The 21,304-nt window shown below is 45.3% G+C and overlaps 1 protein-coding gene across 6 annotated transcripts in view; it reads left to right on the top strand.

Moving 5' to 3' along the window:
* The window catches only part of cers4a (ceramide synthase 4a), a 136,220-nt gene extending 126,171 nt beyond the window's left edge, over nucleotides 1-10,049 (top strand). For all 6 annotated transcript variants that reach the window (XM_086004782.1, XM_086004781.1, XM_086004779.1 and 3 more), the window contains 3 exons: nucleotides 1,619-1,725; nucleotides 3,383-3,539; nucleotides 7,876-10,049. In XM_086004782.1, coding sequence (XP_085860908.1) covers nucleotides 1,619-1,725; nucleotides 3,383-3,539; nucleotides 7,876-8,046 — 435 coding nt within the window. In that variant the 3' untranslated portion in view covers nucleotides 8,047-10,049. The remainder of the gene's footprint in view (nucleotides 1-1,618; nucleotides 1,726-3,382; nucleotides 3,540-7,875) is intronic.
* The last annotated feature ends 11,255 nt before the right edge of the window (nucleotides 10,050-21,304 follow it).

Below are 21,304 nucleotides of genomic sequence, written 5' to 3'. Positions count from 1 at the left end.
TTTGTCCAGTGTTGGGATATTCTTAGTGTCTTCTACTGTAAAGACTGATATAAAATATTCATTCAGTGTTTTTGCCATCTCCATATTTCCCACCATTAATTTCCCGGTCTCATCCTCTAAGGGACCAACATTTACTTTAGCCACCCTTTTTCTTTTTATATAACTATAAAAACTCTTACTATCTGTTTTTATATGTTTTGCTAATTTACTTTCATAATCTATCTTCCCTTTCATAATCAATCTTTTTGTTATTTTTTGCTGTCTTTTAAAGTTTTCCCAATCCTCTATCCTCCCACTAGATTTGGCTGCCTTATATGCCCTTGTTTTTAGTCAAATACTATCCTTAATTTCTTTACTTAGCCACGGATGGCTGTCTTTTCGTAACATCCAAGAAGCCAGAGACAGGACTGATTCACTAAAATCTGTGCCATGTTTAGAGAATTTTCCGAAGCCATCCATGTGTGTGATGTGGTAGCTCAGGGACTCGACGTGAGGGCTTTAATTCCAAGGTCCGATTGAAGGGTCCCTGCTGAAGGTCCCATCGCAGCATCACAGACAACAACAACTTGCATTTATATAGCGTGTTTCACGTAGTAAAACATCCCAAGGTGCTTCACGGAGTGTTTTCAGGCAAAATTTGACACAGCCTCATAGAGATAGTAGGACAGGTGATCGAAAGCTTGGTCAAAGTGGTAGGTTTAAAGGAGCGACTTAAAGGAGGAGAGCGAGAGGTGGAGAGGTTTAGGGCCTAGGCAGTTGAAGGCACAGCCACCAGTGGTGGAGTGAAGGAAATCAGTGGTGCACAAGAGGCCAGAATTGGAGGAGCGCAGAGATCTCCGACAATTGTAGGGCTGGAGGAGGTTACCGAGATAGGGAGAGGCAAGCCATGGAAGGATTTGAACAACAGAATGAGAATTTTAAAATTGTGGCATAGCCGGACCGGGAGCCAATGTAGGTCAGCAAACACAGGGGTGATGGGTGAACTGGACTTGGTGCAAGTTAGGATACGGGCAGCAGAGTTTTGGATGAACTCAAGTTTATGCAGGGTCAGAGGATGGCCAGGAGAGCATTGCAATAGTCGAGGTAACAAAGGTGTTTCAGCAGCAGATGAGCTGAGGTGAGGCAGAGACGGGATGTTACGGAGGTGGAAGTAGGCAGTCTTGGTGATGGAGAGGATATAGGGATGGAAGCTCATCTCCGAGTCAAATAGACAGAGACGTTGCGAACAGTCTGGTTCAGCCTCAGACAGTGGCCAGGGAGGAGGATGGAGTCTGAAAGAAAAATAGAAAATGCTGGAAATATTCATCAGGTCAGGCAGCATCTGTGGAGAAAGAGGAAACGGCAACATTAACTCTGTTTCTTTCTCTCTACAGATGCTGCCTGACCTGAGTATCTCCAGCACTTTTTGTTTTTATTTCAGATTTCCAGCATCCGCAGTATTTTGTTTTTGTATTAGAGGGGATGGAGTTTGTGGTGGGACCGAAGACAATGGCTTAGACCTTGCCAATATTTAACTAGCAGACTGTGGTTGGGAGGAATCTGAAATAAAGCCCAAGTTTGAGGACTGAATCCATGACCAGTTTTAGTTCATTAATCCCTTGTCTTATTTAATTTGCAGTTTGCAAAAATGTTAAACTATGCAGGCTGGCGAAGGAGCTGTGACGCGCTGTTTGTGGTCTTTGCAGTGGTCTTTCTGATTACACGACTCCTCATCTTTCCAAACATGTGAGTGTTCCTTTACATCATATGTGGTGCGTTTCCACACGGCGTAATTGCGGGCTGTCCAATAGGGTTCAGAGTGCTGATGATTGGGGGAGGAGGAGGGGTGGGTGTGTGTATATATGTCCGGACCGGCCTGTAGTTTTCTTTATTATCAGTGAAGCTAATGAGGAACTCCACTGCTACAGGACCAAGGGAATAGTCTGCCATGGGCTGAGAATCGTACGGGACTGGACCTTTTCTAGGAGCCCTGGGAAATTATAGAATCATACAGCACAGAAGGAGGCCAATCGGCCCATCGTGCCTGTGCCGGCTCTTTGAAAGAGCTAGCCAACTAGTTGCACTCACCTCTTTTCCCATAGTTCTGCAAATTTTTTGTTTTTAAGTATATATCCAATTCCCTTTTGAAAGTTGCTATTGAACCTCAATGAGATTATAATATTTGAGTGACATTGCTCAGGATCAGGATAAATGTGACCCCAGAAATCTGAAACGGAAAATGCTGGATGCACACACCTGTCAGTCAGCATCTGAAAGAGTAAAGACGAGTTAACCTTTTGGGTGGAAACCCTTTGTGTGTCCCAGTGGTCAGCTCCTAGTGGGCAATGTGCCAATCTTGTAGATCAACTGCATTTAAAGAATGACGCAAACTGAAGTACAGATCAGTAATCGAGCACCTAAACGTCCATTTGCCTAAGGCCCGATCTCTGAAGCTGAACAAAGTCATAGATGTGAATCCTGTTCATTGCAGCCTTTGTGACTGGGGCGGTTTAAATTGGGCCTTCGTTAGGGCTGCAGTAATACTGAGATCCCACAGGTGGTGCTATTGAGTAAAGTAGCCTGTGTAAGCTCAGGGCTGCCACCATCAGGCCTTTAATGGTACAGCAGCTGCTTGGGACCGGTTTGTTAAGGAACAACTAGCACCTTTACACTATTAAAGTTTACTGGGCTATGGGTGATTCCAGCAGACTGAATAAGCACAGTGACTGTGCTGCATTGGTTGAGGGAAGTTTTGAATTTTAATTCAAAGTTGACTGCATGTTTCTGCTGCTTCTGTGTTTTAGGGGCAGGAGGTATCTCTGGGAACTTTCTTTTCTCGCTTAGGTCTCTACAAATACAGCGATTTCACCAAATGAGGTTAGACAGGCAAATGTTAGTGGAACTGTTAAACTGTCTACAGCAGCTATAGGTTTACCCACAACAATGTTTTGTTTCACACTGTGTGTGGTTAGGTGTCTGGCTCTTAAATCTGCCTCCACTAATACCCAGCCAAGGTGGGAGTAAAGTTGGTGGTGAATTGTGGACTTAAACTTTGACCCATGTAGCATCAATCGTGGCACCCCCCGCTACACCCCTTTAGTAGTGCACATGACTTGTGCTTCGGAATCCACACAAGCACCTTTGTTAACACCCCCCCCCCCCCCCCACACCCCACCCCCGGCCACCATCCTTCCTACCACCACCCTGCATCACTAAAGGGACGCTGTCATTGAGATGAGACTGAGCTGAATCCCAATACACCCATGAATCACGAGCCAACAGATTTGAGAATTGAAGCCCACAACAATTTAAAGGTCAAGAGCACAATCTCCTGGCTTGTTTGACGCTTTCTTTCCCTGTCACCCATCTGTTTTTGCTAACTATTGACGTTTTTTATTTGCAGGGTAATTTACACCACCTTCTACTACTCCATGGAGATTTTCCAGCCCTTCTTTGGTTACTATTTTTTCAATCTTCTCCTGATGGTCCTGCAGCTGTTGCACATATTTTGGGCCTACCTCATCCTGAGAATGGCAGTCAAGTTCGTGTTTGTTGGGAAGGTAAGGATGCATCATATGTGCTACATGTGGAATGAGTTGGAAATGCATGCTGAGCAGATTGAAGGTGACATCTACCCAACTAGGGTTGGTGCTGCATAACCTGGTTGGTTGCCAGAGTTGGGTCAGTTTCACAGTCGGTTCTTGAACTCGCCTCACTGGGCTCGGTTGATCACCAACTCAAGCCATAAGTTTGGGAAAGGAGTTCAATCTTGCAAATGCACGGTGGGCGAGATGATCCAGTAAACTGCCCAAAGCTCTGGCTCCTTCCATTGTTGAATGTTATAGGGTCATTGCCGTGTAGCAGCAGAAGGTCCAGGTGAGAATCATGGCAACTCTTGGATGAGAGAGAAGATGGCCATGTATGAATGGAGCTAGAATTTGCTGTGAACAGTGCCATCTGGAGTCCTGACTCTCAAGACAGATCACCAATTCTAACATTTAGGAGACTATAATCACTTTTTTTCATATAAAGTATTTTGCATTGTAAATATGTTATGTAGATTATCCTCCGACTCCATCTCATAAACAGACCTACCTCCTTCATCCCATAAAAATATCATCCCAATGACAGAAGAGCCCCCTTAGTGCACCATTGTTCATGTCACCAGCCTCTCGGTGGGATTAATGAATTGGTATCAATTCATGACAAAACGGGGCAGTCTACAATGAATTAATGTCCACTGGGAACCAGAGCAGCAATTGGTGTACACAGCACGTCCATCATCATGACCAAGGCTCCGCACTCCATCTTTACCTGCCTTTCCTTTTTCTAACCCTGATGGAGCTGCTGTGTATTTCCAGCAATGACTATTTCTCTCTCTCCCACTAGATCCCAGGCTGACCAGCTGAGCTTGTTTGAACATAAGAACATAAGAAACAGGAGCAGGAGTCGGCCAATCGGCCTCTCGAGCCTGCTCCGCCATTCAGTAAGATCGTGGCTGATTCAATCTTGGCCTCAACACCACTTTCCCGCTCTCCCCATACCCCCTGACTCCCCTGTAGTTCAAATGTCTGTCAATCGCCGCCTTGAATATATTCAATGATTCAGCCTCTACAGCTCTCTGGGGCAGAGCATTCCAAAGATTCACGACCCTCTGAGAGAAGAAATTCCTCCTCATCTCCGTCTTAAATGGGCAACCCCTTATTCTGAAATTATGCCCCCTAGTTCTAGATACCCCCACTAGGGGAAACATCCTCTCCGCATCCACCCTGTCAATCTCCCTCAGAATCTTATATGGTTCAATAATAGCACCTCTCATTCTTCTAAACGCCAATGAGTATAGGCCCAACCTGCTCAACCTTTCCTCACACGTCAACCCCTTCATCCCAGGAATCAACCTTGTGAACCTTCTCTGTACTGCCTCCAATGCAAGTATATCCCTCCTTAAATATGGAGACTAAAACTGTACGTGGTACTCCAGGTGTGGTCTCACCAGCGCCCTGTAAAGTTGCATCAAAACGTCCCTATTTTTATACTCCATACCCCTTGCAATAAAGGCCAACATTCCATTTGCCTTCCTAATTACTTGTACTGGCATGCTAACTTTTTGTGTTTCATGTACTAGGACCCCCCGATCCCTTTGTATCACAGCATTTTGTAGTCTCTCTCCATTTAAATAATTTGCTTTTTCATTCTTCCTTCCAAAGTGGATAACCTCATATTTTCCCACATTATACTCCATTTGCCAACTTCTTGCCCACTCACTTAGCCTATCTATATCCCTTTGCAGGCTCTTTGTGTCCTCCTCACAACTTGCTAACCCACCTATCTTTGTATCATCAGCAAATTTGGCTACATTACACTCAGTCCCTTCATCCAAGTCATTAATATAGATTGTAAAATAGTTGAGGCCCAGCACTGATCCCTGTGGCACCCCACTAGTTACTGATTGCCAACCGGAAAATGACCCATTTATCCCTACTCTGTTAGTTAACCAATCCTCTATCCATGCTAAGAAATTACCCCCAACCCCGTGCGCTCTTATCTTGTGCCGTAACCTTTTATGTGACACCTTATCGAATGCCTTCTGGAAATCCAAATACACTACATCTACTGGTTCCCCTTTATCCACCCTGTTTGTTACATCCTCAAAGAACTCTAGTAAATTTGTCAAACATGATTTCCCTTTCATAAAACCATGTTGATTCTGCTTGATTGTCTTATGATTTTCTAAATGTCCTACTATTACCTCCTTAATAATGGATTCCAGCATTTTCCCAATGACAGATGTTATGCTAACTGACCTATAGTTTCCTGCTTTCTGTCTCCCCCCTTTCTTGAATAGTGGCGTTACATTTGCGGTTTTCCAATCCGCTGGGACCTCTCCAGAATCCAGGGAATTTTGGTAGATTACAACCAAATGCATCCACTATCTCTGCAGCCACTTCTTTTAAGACCCTAGGATGCAGGCCATCAGGTCCAGGGGACTTGTCGGCCTTTAGCCCCATTAGTTTGCCCAGTACTTTTTCTCTAGTGATAGAGATTGTTTTAAGTTCCTCCCTCCCTATAGCCCCTTGATTATCTATTATTATTGGGATGTTTTTAGTGTCTTCTGCCGTGAAGACCAATCCAAAATAATTGTTTAGCATCTGTGCCATTTCTCTCTCCCATTATTAATTCCCTAGTCTCATCCTCTAAGGGACCAATGTTTACTTTTTAGCTACTCGCTTTCTTTTTATATACCTGGAGAAGCTCTTGCTGTCTGTTTTTAATATTATTTGCTAGTTTACTCTCATACTCTATGTTCTCCCTCTTTTATAATTTTTTTAGTCATCCTTTGCTGGTTTGTAAAAATTTCCCAATTCTCTGGCCTACTGCTAATCTTTGCAACATTGTATGCCTTTTCTTTCAATTTGATACCATCCTTAACTTCCTTAGTTAGCCACGGATGGTGCATCCTTCTCGTAGAGCCTTTCTTTCTCACTGGAATATACCTTTGCTGAGATTTATGAAATATCTTCTTAAATGTCTGCCACTGCTGATCTACCATCTTACCCTTAATCTATTTTCCCAGTCCACTTTAGCTAACTCTGTCCTCATACCCTTGTAATTGCCTTTATTTAAGTTTAGAACACTAGTTTCAGACCTTCTCACCTTCAAACTGAATTTGAAATTCTACCATGCTATGATCACTCTTTCCTAGGGGTTCCTTTACTATGAGATCATTAATTAATCCTGTCTCATTACCAGATCTAAAATAGCCTGCTCCCTGGTTGGTTCCTCAATGTATTGCTCTAAGAAACCATCCCAAATACATTCTATAAACTCATCCTCAAGGCTACCCTTGCCAATTTGATTTGTCCAATCTATATGATGATTAAAATCACCCGTGATTATTGCAGTACCTTTCTTACAAGCCCCCATTATTTCTTGATTTATACTCTATCCTACAGTATAGCTACTGTTAGGGGGCCTATAGACTACTCCCACCAGTGACTTCTTACCCTATTATCTCCACCCAAACTGATTCTACCTCTTGAGTTTCTGAGCCAATATCATTCCTCACCACTGCAGTGATCTCATCTTTTACTAAGAGCTACCCCACCTCCTTTTCCTTTCTGCCTACCCTTCCGAAATGTCAAATACCCCTGAATATTCAGTTCCCAGCCTTGGTCGCCTTGCAACCACGTCTCTGTAATGGTAATGTTTGGTTCAGAGCTGTTCCAGTTGTCACAGAAGTGACTATATCTGCTTCCCATTCCGATGATTTTCCCACACTCCTAATCCTGCACCTGTCTAAATGATGCCCTCGTATCCAATGATGAAACTAAGGGTAATAATGAATTGGTATCGGAACCCGGCTCACATGGGAGCCTTGACCCTCGTTTCATTGCTCAGGGCTGGTTTTGGACTGAGTGTAGTGTGTGGCCAACTGTGCAGGGCTCCAAGGAGCTTAATGAAACAAAACATTCACTTAATAGATTGTCCCTGAGGAGGCATTGAGATTCTTTTAGAATTTGCAGGTCTTGTGCGCGAGAGTGCAAAGATCCAGTTTGATTTAAACATGATTAAGTGTTGTTCATATTTCTTCCCCGACCTTGTTGGATTCCATGGCGGAGGGAGGGTCAGGTCATTCCTGAACCCGAAGCAGTCAGTGAAGGGGGCTGTCTATTCTCCACTCTGCCGTTCCATTTCCCTCCTGACTGAGACTGGAAAGTTTCCAGGGTAGAAATTGCAAGACTAACAGAATGATGTAGACTTTCGGAAAGATTGTGGAGGAAGGGCAGGGGAGGGGATGTTGGGGACTTGAATAGTCCAAGTGACTGATTATTTAAAAGTATAAATAAATTGAGTCTCCCTGTGGAAAATTTGAGAGTATTTTTTGGTCTACTGTAGATTGACAAGGATGAAAGGAGTGATGCTGAAGAAAGTGATGGGACTGAGGAAGACGGGAGGATGGAATCGAAGTCTGCGTCATCGGCCAATCACAATGGTGTGCTAAATAAAATAACAAATGGGATGAAAAGCAAATCGAATGAAAGGAACAGGCTGCCCAAAGCCAGGTAGCTGTCGGCTGCGCTTCTAAGGACGGGTTTAGCGCTGACTGTTATAAAAGATCCATTCTTTGTTTTTGCCTATGACACTAACAGCCGTCTGCTCTGACACTCGCTCGATACGTTTGGAGGGAAAAAAGGTTTGTGCATTGACTCTCCGAACTATAGAAACTACAATTAAACAGCAACGGACCTGTCTCTCCTTTGTGATTGCGGTCAAATCTCACATCTTTCATTTAACTTCATGTGGTTTGGCGGGCGGCGGGTGGGGGGTGGGGGGGTAGGGGGGCGGTGTTTAACGCAGAATATTATTTTATACATCACATCACTATTGAGACCTTCATGCGATTAAAGAATTCAGGATCCGATCCAGGAAATTGTCTTCCGATGTTGAAATGCAGCACAACTGATTAACGTATAAAGTGAAATTATTTGAAGAACTTTCTGTAGAACTGTCCAGTTTTATTTCTCTGCTCCCTCATTGTGCCATCAATTCCCTAGGACTTTAAGTGTAGCTCTCATAGTGGACACTAGGTGGTGCCCAAGACCAGTCTGGGCTGATTCTTTCTTGGGAGAAGCCCGAAATGTTGAGCGCCACAGCTGAGATAGGGAACTCGCTAGGGGACTATCAGGCAGCAACCCCAGATCCCAACTTAAACTGTGTTTTTGTGTTAATGTGCTAAACGGTTTGTAATATTTAGTGTTACATTTTATATGTTTTTATTCGGAGGTAGGTGTATTTTGGGACATGGTTGAGTGTTTCGTCCTCGACATTACAAATCCTGGGAGTATCACTGGGCCGGACACAGAGCATCAAATTGGATTTAAATCCAGCTTCTGATTTAAGGGATTTTTTAAAGTGTATTTCGATAGTTTGCTCTGAAGCAACTCTGTATGAGATGATCCAAGTGCTGCGATACGATAGAGATCCAGCTTGCAACACATTTTCACACTAGGGTGAGCCTATCCTCTCAGACATTGAATGGGAAAGGGATGTGCTTCAAAATCTTTAAATTCTTGTAACTCCTCTCCCCTCCCCCACTGCAGGAAACCCAATGGTTCCAGTTGTAACCAGCCTGTAACATCTGTTCACCACTAGGGGGCACTATTCCTTTTACTTCCAGTGCACTCTGGGTAAGATGACATCACTTGTATTCGTGGTTAATTTTTCCATGAGCTTCGGTAGTTGGAATCCAAATTTCTGTGTGGGTATTACTGTGTGGAGCTGCAGTGATGTCAGCCTGCCCAGAATTCACTAAAGGCAGCATCAATATAGCAACCCCTGCTGGTGAATAGTTGGAATGACCCAAGATGGCTTCCAGGAATGAGCAACTGAGATGGTGTGTTACACTGGTCCCATGAGATTTAACCTAGGATGCTTGGGTTTACCTGCTTACATTAAATATTTGTTTCTCAGATCTAATCCTCACAAATTGGACCACCTTCAAGTTGAGAAATGCTTATAGTCTCCAGATGTTTTGTATAATGCTATGGGAGGAGAGACAATGGACCCAAAGGGACTATTTTTTACATTGGAAACCATGCTGACTTTATGACCAGTTTTATCAAATTATTGAGTACCGTCTGAATTCTGAAGGATAGAAGATGGGTTGTTGCATGAAAGAAGCTCTTTTCACAATCATGAACACTGTAAGGCTTGGGACCACGAGATGCAACAAACAAGACTGTGAAATAATCCTATAGACTTTCTCATTTCATGTTTCAGTTGCTAATGCACCCTCTTGCTCATTTAAAAAAAAAATATTTTGGAGTTAATCTTTTGGAGTTAAATTGTATCAAGACTGAGTGACTTTGTTGTACAGATGACGGTCTTAGTTACACTGCTTGTAAATTATACCTGTCTGAGCGCACATACTTGATTAAGTACATGAACTGATTGATGTACTGAGGTGTCTGATTCTGAACCACTTAGCCAATTTCTGTAGAAGTTTAAAATTGAAATAAGGATTTTGTTTTGAAATAATATCTGAATAAATTAAATAATTCTCTTTAAAATTTAAAGTTTTTTTCCATCTGTGCCTCTGATAACTGAAGTTGAGTCCAGAGGTTGCCAGCTCTGGTGTCTCTTGTACAGTCATTGCCTGAGTACCTGTAACTGCCTGGAGTGTGCCTGTAGTTGTATTGTACAGACCCGCATGTTGGGTAGTTTGACTCATTATGTAGGGCCTGCAGCTCAATCTTTGGATTTAAACATGGCAGCCAATTTGCAAGGTCCCATAAACAGAAATGTTACAAATGACTCGATTCTGTATTTAGTGGTTGAGGGATAATTATTGGCCAGGACACTGGGAAAGCTCTTCAAATAGAGTCATTACTTCTATATGAAAGGGCAGGTAGGGTCTCTATTTAACATCTCATCTGAAAGACGGCACCTCCGACAATGCAGCACTCCCTCAGTACTACACTGAAATATCAGCCTAGATCATGTGCTTGAGTCTCGAGTGGGCAGGAGGCCACACCACAAAACTGCCCCTAATGCAGCCCTAACTGGCAATCTCCGAGGCCCCAAGATGGAAATACAACACATGGGGCTCCTCTTATTAGTTTGTAACAGTGCAGCGTGATCTCGACTCTGCATCCACCCAAGGCAGGGCCCTCATGGAATTGAACCCCAGCAACATTCGGGGAAATTTGGCCTATAAAGGCTGTTGTCTCCCAAGAGCAGTACTGGGCAGTGTGTGATTGTGACGGGTTTTCTATTTTGAGACGATCTACTTGCGTGGAGTTGGATTACTGAAGTATTTACTGACTCTGGCACGTAAGCAATAATACTGCAATTAAAACAAACTTCAAACAGTTCACGCACTCAGTTTTCGATGTCCACCGACTGGGAATAGTATTTGTTTTTTAGCTATTTGGATACGTGTGTAGAAAAAAATGATTGATGTCATGGAGCAAATGTCTCATTGCAAATAACTCTGGTGGGATGATGGAAGGAGCAGAGGACAGTGAGAGCAGTGTTTCCAGCCCTGTAATCCTGCAGTCGTTACACTCTCGATGGAAGCCTTTAAACAGAATTATTTACAATTTGTTTTATTGCCTGGCTTTTTTATTTGACCATAAATAGTGGGTGGGTGGGTGGGGGGGGGGGGGTGGTGGGTGGTTTGGGGGAGAAGAGAAAAACACACACAAGCAGTTAATAGACTAACTCTGCCCATGCCTGTGCCAGCATTGGCAGAGCCAGCACAGGCCTGTACTAACATAGACCTGTACCAGTCCAGACCAAGTCTGTACCATCATTGGCCAGGGCCAACCCATGCTTGCACTGAAATATAGAAACATATTTTTAAAAATCGGTGCAGGAGTAGGCCATTCGGCCCTTCGAGCCTGCTCTGCCATTCAATAGGATCATGGTTGATCCTCTAGCTCAATACCATATTCCCACTCTCTCCCCATACCCCTTGATGCCTTTTGTGTCTAGAAATCTATCTATCTCCTCCTTAAATACATTCAGTGACTTGGCCTGCACTGCCTTCTGTGGTAGAGAATTCCATAGGTTCACCACCCTCTGAGTGAAGAAATTCTTCCTCATCTCAGTCCTAAATGTCCTACCCCATATCCTGAGACTGTCGCACCTCATTCTAGAACCCCCCCGCCCCCCCCCCAGCCAGGGGAAACATACTGTACGCAGTCTGTCTAGCCCTGTCAGAATGTTATGTGTTTCAATGAGATCCCCTCTCATTCTTCTAAACTCTAGTGAATACAGGCCTAGTCGACCCAATCTCTCCTCATATGACAGTCCTGCCATCCCAGGAATCAGTCTGGTGAACCTTCGCTGCACTCCCTCTATGGCAAGTATATCCTTTCTTAGGTAAGGAGACCACACAGTACTCCAGGTGTGGTCTCACCAAGGCCCTGTATAACTGTAGTAAGACATCCTTGCTCCTGTACTCAAATCCCCTTGCAATGAAGGCCAACATACCATTTGCCTCCCTAACTGCTTGCTGCACCTGCATGTTTGCTTTCAGTGACTGGTGTACAAGGACACCCATTCCCTCTGTACATCAACATTTCCCAATCTATCACAATTTAAATAATACTCTGTGACATGAATCAGTCATTCATGAAAGAAAGACTTACGCTATAATACTGAGCAGCCTACGGGTGGTGCTGTCCAGGGAGAGTACAAATACTCGGGCACGGGCCCAGCTTGTGCAGGACATTCTTAACAGGAACTAGTGAAGGACACAACTAGACCTCCATGTTGTAAAACCGTTGACTCAAGCTTTATTTAACGCTTAGACCAAGTGCCTAGTAGTTTTCTTGCGTCACTCTGCCTTTCTGTTTTTCCTACCGAAGTGGATAACTTCACATTTATCCACGTTATACTGCATCTGCCATGTAGTTGCCCACTCACTCAACTTGTCTAAATTGCCTTGAAGCCTCTTTGCATCCTCCTCACAACTCACAATCCCACCTAGCTTTGTGTCGTCAGCAAACTTGGAAATATTACATTTGGTTCCCTCATCCAAATTATTGATATATATTGTGAATAGCTGGGGCCCAAGCACTGATCCCTGCGGTACTCCACTAGTCACCGTCTGCCACCCTGAAAAAGACCCACTTATTCCTACTCTCTGTTTCCTGTCTGTTAACTAATTTTCAATCCATGCCAGTATATTACCCCCAATCCCATGTGCTTTAATTTTGCACACTAACCTCTTATGTGGGACTTTATCAAAGGCCTTCTGAAAATCCAAATACACCACATCCACTGGTTCTCCCTAGACTAGTATCTGCCCAAACCTGTACCAACATTAGGCCGTTCCAACCCAGATCTGTACCAATTATCAGGCCTGTGGTGTATGTAACCTGTTCCACCTTAAGAGAACTTAAGCCTGTTCCACCTTAAGAGATGTACTACTTTCTCTGGCTGCTGTATACGTAATACCGGTGGTGACCACCGGTATATAAGTACCGTGTAGTGATATTGCTGTTAGTATAGCCCTGACCTCCAACTAGTAAAGACCTGTTGAAACGTTATTCTTGTAGTCTGTGTCAGTAATTAATCTTAAATACAACTAGAACACACAGACTTAACAGTGGCGACGAGTCCGATTCTTACCCTGCGGCAGTTTATATCCACGGTACTGCACCCGCTGAACGCTCTTTTACAGAAGGGGGTACCATGGGAATGGAGCGAAAACTGTAAGAAGGCATTTCGCAAAAGCAAAGAATTGATCACCTCAGGAAGTGTTGGCTCACTTCAACCCGACACTGCCTATTCGGTTGGCTTGTGATGCTTCTCCATATGGTATTGGGGCAGTACTCTCACACAAGTTGCCAAATGACACGGAAAGGCCAGTCACGTTTGCATCCAGATCATTGACCTCCGCTGAGCGCAACTATGCGCAGATCGATAGGGAGGCTCTCAGCCTTGTATGGGGAGTGAAGAGGTTTAATCATTACCTGCAGGGCCAAAAATTCACACTTCTGACAGACCATCAGCCGTTGGTATCCATTTTTAACCCTAAGAAGGGTGTTTCGGTGATGACAGCACAGAGACTCCAGAGATGGTCCCTTTTCCTAGGGGCACATCAATATCAAATAGAATTCAAAGGTACAAAGCAGCATAGCAATGCTGATGGGCTGTCGCGCCTGCCACTACCTGAAGAAGAAGAGACGACGAAAGTTGACCCTGTTGAGTTATTTCATTCGACCATCATCGAGTGTTTACCAGTCACCAATGCAAGTATTGAACGAGAAACCAGGAACGACCCGACACTGTCCCGAGTCTACGAGGTGACAGTGAAGGGATGGCCAACACATGGTGATCCCCTGTTACCGGCATTCTCGGCAAGGCGAGACCAGCTGTCCGTCTGCCATGGTACTTTGATGTACGGGACAAGAGTGATTATTCCTCCCAAGTTAAGGGAAAGAGTTCTAAAGGAACTGCATGAAGGTCAGCTGGGGGGAGTTAAGATGAAAAGTCTTGCTAGGGCTTATGTATGGTGGCCGGGTATTGACCAACAGATAGAGGAGTTGACGAAAAGCTGCGCTGGGTGCCAAAAAGTGCAAAATGCACCTCCGATTGCACCGCTACACCCATGGGAATGGCCTTCAGCCCCATGGCAACGCATACATATTGACTTTGCTGGTCCATTCATGGACTCCCATGTTCCTAATTGCGGTGGACGCACATTCCAAATGGCCAGAAGTGATCAAGATGAATACCACTACTTCAGAAAAGACAATTGCGGTGTTAAGAACAATATTCGCAAGGAACGGATTGCCAGAACAGATATGTTCGGACAACAGACCACAGTTCGTGTCGGAAGAATTCCAAAAATTCTTAAAGAAGAATGGGGTGAAACATTATACCTCTGCCCCATATCATCCGGCGACAAATGGGTTGGCCGAGAGATTTGTCCAAACATTCAAAAAGGCAATAAAGGCCATGAACGATGATCAGATTCCGCTACAACACAAGGTGGACAATTTCCTAATGGCATATCGAAACGCCGCTCATGCAGTGACTAACCAAAGTCCTGCCATGATGTTTTATAACAGGAGGTTGCGGTCCAGGTTGGACTTGTTAAAACCAAATGTGCGGAGGGAAGTGGAAAACAAACAGTTCCGGCATATTAATAACAAGACCACTCGAAGTTTCGACGTAGGACAACCAGTGTTGGCAAGGGACTATGGAAACGAAAAATGGCAGTCCGGAACAATTCGGGCCAGACAAGGACCTCTGATGTACACAGTAGATATTGGTAACAATGTGATAAGGCGTCATGCGGATCAACTGGTAGAATCGAGAGCAAGGGTCGAACCCATGGTTGCGACAGAGACAACTGTGGAAGACGTTAATGAACCTGAAGCATCTACCTCGGCAGGGAATGTACCTGATGATGACGTCCAATACATAGGAAACCAACTAGAGGAGTCACCTCAGCAACAAGAATCAGAGACCACTGAAAGGCGTTATCCAACCCGAATCAGAAGGCCTCCTGAGAGACTGAACCTTTGAACTGTTTATACCTGAAGTTATATATGTATATATGTTATTATGTTATGTTAAATGGGGATATGACTGTTAAGCTAAAAAGGGAGGATTGTGGTGTATGTAACCTGTTCCACCTTAAGAGAACTTAAGCCTGTTCCACCTTAAGAGATGTACTACTTTCTCTGGCTGCTGTATACGTAATACCGGTGGTGACCACCGGTATATAAGTACCGTGTAGTGATATTGCTGTTAGTATAGCCCTGACCTCCAACTAGTAAAGACCTGTTGAAACGTTATTCTTGTAGTCTGTGTCAGTAATTAATCTTAAATACAACTAGAACACACAGACTTAACAAGGCCGTTCCAGCCCAGACCTGTACCAACATCAGACCGTTCCAGCCCAGACCTGTACCAACATTAGGCCGTTCCAACCCAGACCTGTACCAACATCAGGCCGTTCCAGCCCAGACCTGTACCAACATCAGACCGTTCCAGCCCAGACCTGTACCAACATTAGGCCGTTCCAACCCAGACCTGTACCAACATCAGGCCGTTCCAGCCCAGACCTGTACCAACATCAGACAGTACCTGCCCAGACCTGTACCAACATCAGACCGTTCCAGCCCAGACCTGTACCAACATCAGACCGTTCCAGCCCAGACCTGTACCAACATCAGACCGTTCCAGCCCAGACCTGTACCAACATCAGACCGTTCCAGCCCAGACCTGTACCAACATCAGACCGTTCCAGCCCAGACCTGTACCAACATCAGACCGTTCCAGCCCAGACCTGTACCAACATCAGACCGTTCCAGCCCAGACCTGTACCAACATCAGACCGTTCCAGCCCAGACCTGTACCAACATCAGACCGTTCCAGCCCAGACCTGTACCAACATCAGACCGTTCCAGCCCAGACCTGTACCAATACTCTAAATTTTCTTTCATTCAATTCTGCCTGTTCAAAATTACTTCATGCTTTTATAATTTAAAAAGAATGCTGATGTGACAAAATAAAAATCGCTACAAAACTAATTGTTCCAAATCAAAAATATTTCACCAGGAAATGGGAAAACAGCTGCTAAAAACATTCTTTGTGCTGTTTCCAAAAGTGATTTTTTTTTAATGCAGCCTCAGCTATTTATCACACTGGAACTTTCCATACAATACAAAGCGATTTTTCATTTCAGTTTTGAAAGTGAATATCTGGCAGGGACAAGACTCGTCCTTTACCATGTCGTGGTCTGGTAGTCCCAGCAGTGGGAAAAGCACAAAGCTCCATTCAGAGCTCAAGATTGAATTGCAGTCTCTATTTATACAGGAAACTCTCGTTTAAACAGCACCTGAAATACAGGAAACTCGATTTACCGGCACCTAAATAACCGGAAATCTCTGTTAACCAGCAAATTTCAGGAGTAGGTTTCAGTAAGTTTTACTTCATATTAGTGGCTGTTCCTGCACCTGTTGCTGTGCAACAGGGATGCCTGGATCTGTGGCCGGGGTTCCTGCACCTGTTGCTATGCAACAGGGATGCCTGGATCTGTGGCCGGGGTTCCTGCACCAACAGGGACGCCTGGATCTGTGGCCGTGTATGGGGCTCTCGTACCTTTTACTATACCTCTCTGTAATCCGGACTTTTTGATAAACCAGCACCACGCCGGTCCCGGATAAAAAAGGAGTTTCCTGTATCCGGAATTCTCTATTAACCGGCGGAATTCTCTATTAACCGGCAAAATTCTCGCTCTGAAAACAACACCTCAATAACCGGCAATGTTGCCGAGTCCGAGTCTCCCGCGGTGGCCGAGTTAGTCAGTGGGGGTAGTTCTCCAAACTTCCACTTCTCGGCTTCTTGGCGCTGTCAGGAGTCGGAACGCCTCAAAACCCCTGTAACAGGAGTCTGACTCTCCTGCGCTGCCGTAGTCTCTTCTGGTCCACCATTTTACAGGGGTATTGTGTGTCTCCCACGCTGCTGGTAGTCATTGCATTGCATTATGGAAATCCCAAAAGTTGGTCCAAGCAAAAGGAAGAGAGTGGTGTTAACTTTAAAACAGAAAATCGACATATGCCAACGACTAGAAAGGGGAGAGAAGCGTATCAACATTATGAATGAATTCAAAATCGGTTCGTCAACAATCTACGACATCAAATCGCAGAAGGATAAGCTGCTCAAGTTTTATTCAAGCTCGGAGACAGCGAAGGGTGTAGAGAAACAGCGTACGCTTTGTAAGCCTAAGCTTGAAGAGCTGGATACCGTGCTTTGAGTGGTTTTTCTTAAGCGTTCAGAGGGTGTTCCGATTTCCGGACCCATGCTAATCGAAAAAGCGAAGGATTTCTACGCAAAGATGGAGCTCGCTGACAAGTGTGCTTTCTCCGAGGGATGGCTAACGTGCTTCAAGGTACGGCACGGGATACGACGACTCGATATTTCCGGGGAGAAGAAATCAGCTGATCACGACGCCACAGAAGAATACTGTGATTATTTCAATCGGATTGTGCAGCAACATGATTTGTCGCCAGCACAGCTGTACAATGCTGATGAAACTGGCTTATTTTGGTGGGTTGATGCAGATAGAGAAGTTGCTGTTGTGCATATGCTAAGTGATGATGAAATAATGGAGAATGTTTTGAATCCAAAGAAAGAAAAGGAAAGTGAGATGGAAAGTGAAGAGGATGAGATTTCTGAAGAGAAGAAGATTTCTTGGGCTAAAGCTGCAGAAGGATTTGCTTCATTCCTCAAATTTGTTGAAAGGCATTCTTGCTATTCTGCCCAAGAAGTTATGCACCTCCATATTCTGCATTCCACCTTTCTACAAAAAAGGCAAGAGTCCACTGAGCAAGCAGACATCCGGGACATGTTTAGGAAAGCTTCCAAAAGAGTTGAAGCTTGAAGAATCTGTTGAAGTGCATGATCCTGATGACCCAGCTGACATGGATATTCCTGATGAACCAGTTGACTTGGAATAAGTGTACAGTCAACCACAGTACTTTATACTGTACTGTACAGTCGTTTATAAGTTTTGTTTTACTGTTAAGTAATTAAAGAGTTATGGATTACCCTCAACTGGCAGTACTGTACTTAATCAACCATCCATTTAACACAACATTCTGTAGGTGAGTACCCAATTACTGTATACTGCACATTTCCTGATTTTTTTAATTTTTCTTTGTTAAAAATAGCCTCGGTAGATAACCCTCTCCGTTATCCAGAAATTTTGATAAACCGGCAACACGGCGCTCCTGTCGGTGCTGGATAAAAAAGAGTTTTCTGTAGTTAGTAACTTCGCTGTAGTAAATAGTCACTTCCCACCCAAACCACCAGAGGGGCCACTTATGCTGATCTACTGTGTGTCAGTCCAAGGCTATCAGTAGTGCCCCACACGATGTATCGGGACTAAATCGGTGTCCCACACTGATGCAGTACTGGGGACTGAATTGGTGTCACACGTTGATGCGATGTCAGGGCCTGGTGTATCGGGAGCTGATCTGGTGTCATATACTGAGGTGTCACAACCTGGTGTGTCACATTGATACAGTGTGTCAGCCTGGTGTGTCACATTGATATGGTGTCACGGCCTGGTGTGTCACATTGATACGGTGTCACGGCCTGGTGTCACACATTAATACGGTGTCACGGCCTGGTGTGTCACATTGATATGGTGTCACGGCCTGGTGTCACACATTAATACGGTATCACAGCCTGGTGTGTCACATTGATACGGATTCACGGCCTGGTGTGTCACAATGATACGGTATCACAGCCTGGTGTGTCACATTGATACGGTGTCACGGCCTGGTGTGTCACAATGATACGGTGTCACGGCCTGGTGTCACACGTTGCTACAGTGTCACGGCCTGGTGTGTCACAATGATACGGTGTCACGGCCTGGTGTGTCACATTGGTACAGTGTCACGGCCTGGTGTGTCACATTGATACGGTGTCACGGCCGGGTGTCTGTCACACATTGATACGGTGTCACGGGCTGGTGTGTCACATTGATACGGTGTCACGGCCTGATGTGTCACAGTGATACGGTGTCACGGCCTGGTATGTCACAGTGATACGGTGTCACAGCCTGGTGTGTCACATTGATACGGTGTCGCGGCCTGGTGTGTCACATTGGTATGGTGTCACGGCCTGATGTGTCACATTGGTACGGTGTCACAGCCTGGTGTGTCACAATGATATGGTGTCACGGCCTGGTGTCACATGTTGATACAGTGTCACGGCCTGGTGTGTCACAATGATACGGTGTCACGGCCTGGTGTCACATGTTGATACCGTGTCACGGCCTGGTGTGTCACAATGATACGGTGTCACGGCCTGGTGTGTCACATTGATACGGTGTCACGGCCTGGTGTTTCACATTGATACGGTGTCACGGCCGGGTGTCTGTCACACATTGATACGGTGTCACGGGCTGGTGTGTCACATTGATACGGTGTCACGGCCTGGTGTATCACAGTGATACGGTGTCACGGCCTGGCATGTCACAGTGATACGGTGTCTTGGCCTGGTGTGTCATATTGATACGGTGTCACGGCCTGGTGTCACACATTAATACGGTGTCACGGCCTGGTGTGTCACATTGATACGGTGTCACAGCCTGGTGTGTCACATTGATACGGATTCACGGCCTGGTGTGTCACATTGATACGGTGTCACGGCCTGGTGTGTCACAGTGATACGGTGTCACAGCCTGGTGTGTCACATTGATTCGGTGTCACAGCCTGGTGTGTCACATTGATACGGATTCATGGCGTGGTGTGTCACATTGATATGGTGTCACGGCCTGGTGTGTCACATTGATACGGTGTCACGGCCTGGTGTGTCACATTGGTATGGTGTCACGGCCTGATGTGTCACATTGGTACGGTGTCACGGCCTGATGTGTCACAATGATACGGTGTCACGGCCTGGTGTCACATGTTGATACAGTGTCACGGCCTGGTGTGTCACAATGATACGGTGTCACGGCCTGGTGTCACATGCTGATACAGTGTCACGGCCTGGTGTGTCACAATGATACGGTGTCACGGCCTGGTGTGTCACATTGATACGGTGTCACGGGCTGGTGTGTCACATTGATACGGTGTCACGGCCTGGTGTGTCACAGTGATATGGTGTCACGGCCTGGTATGTCACAGTGGTACGGTGTCTTGGCCTGGTGTGTCATATTGATATGGTGTCACGGCCTGGTGTCACACATTAATACAGTGTCATGGCCTGGTGTGTCACATTGATACGATGTCACAGCCTGGTGTGTCACATTGATACGGATTCACGACCTGGTGTGTCACATTGATACGGTGTCACAGCCTGGTGTGTCACAGTGATACGGTGTCACAGCCTGGTGTGTCACATTGATTCGGTGTCACAGCCTGGTGTGTCACATTGATACGGATTCATGGCGTGGTGTGTCACATTGATATGGTGTCACGGCCTGGTGTGTCACATTGGTATGGTGTCACGGCCTGGTGTGTCACATTGGTACGGTGTCACGGCCTGGTGTGTCACATTGATACGGTGTCACAGCCTGGCGTGTCACATTGATACGGTGTCACGGCCTGGTGTAGTATTGGTGCTGTATTGGTGCTGATACACTGAGGTGTCACACACTGCTAGTTATAAAAATGAACATAGACTGACCATTCAATTTTCCCATGGGAAATTCCTCGGGGTTCTGGCGATCGGTAGAAACCCGGGATAGACGTGTAAATGGGGTTTCTATCAAAGTTATGGTGGCCGATCAGCAGAACGCACGAGGAGATATCCGGCATATTTCTCTTTCGGTCGCAGTGAAGCCACAGCTGCCTTTAACACCCAGTGCTTGATGTCATTCTGCTCGCAGCCAATTTCAGAATCCTGACAAAGGCGGGTTTCTACTCAGTGACCCATTCGGAACAGCAGATGGGGATTGGAGCAGACAGCTCCACTTGAAGAGCTGGCACAGGTTCGATGGGCTGAATGGCCACCTCCTGTTCTGTAATTTCTATGATTCTATATGGTTCTAGTAACTCAACTCCTGGCATTGCACTGACCAGCAACAACAACTGGTAACTCGGGCCAGAAAGAGGTCTGCAGCTTGAGTGCCACGGCTGAGGGTGGTAAAATTAAACACACCTGATTAAAAATGTCCAGCCTGCTCTAAATACAGAGGGGGCAGTAAATGTGAAGCTATAGTCTAACCGCAAGAGTAAAAAGAACAGCTGGCCGTCTGAAACAAAAATAGAAAATTCTGGAACTACACAGCAAGCTCATCGGCATCGAAGAGAGAAAAGGCAGGTTAACATTTCAGGCAACGAGC

The sequence above is a fragment of the Somniosus microcephalus genome, chromosome 13 (genome assembly GCF_052327205.1).
Source record: "Somniosus microcephalus isolate GS21.2 chromosome 13, FLI_Smic_1.0, whole genome shotgun sequence".
NCBI classification, from domain to species: domain Eukaryota; kingdom Metazoa; phylum Chordata; class Chondrichthyes; order Squaliformes; family Somniosidae; genus Somniosus; species Somniosus microcephalus.
This window is presented reverse-complemented; position numbering and strand designations above follow the sequence as displayed.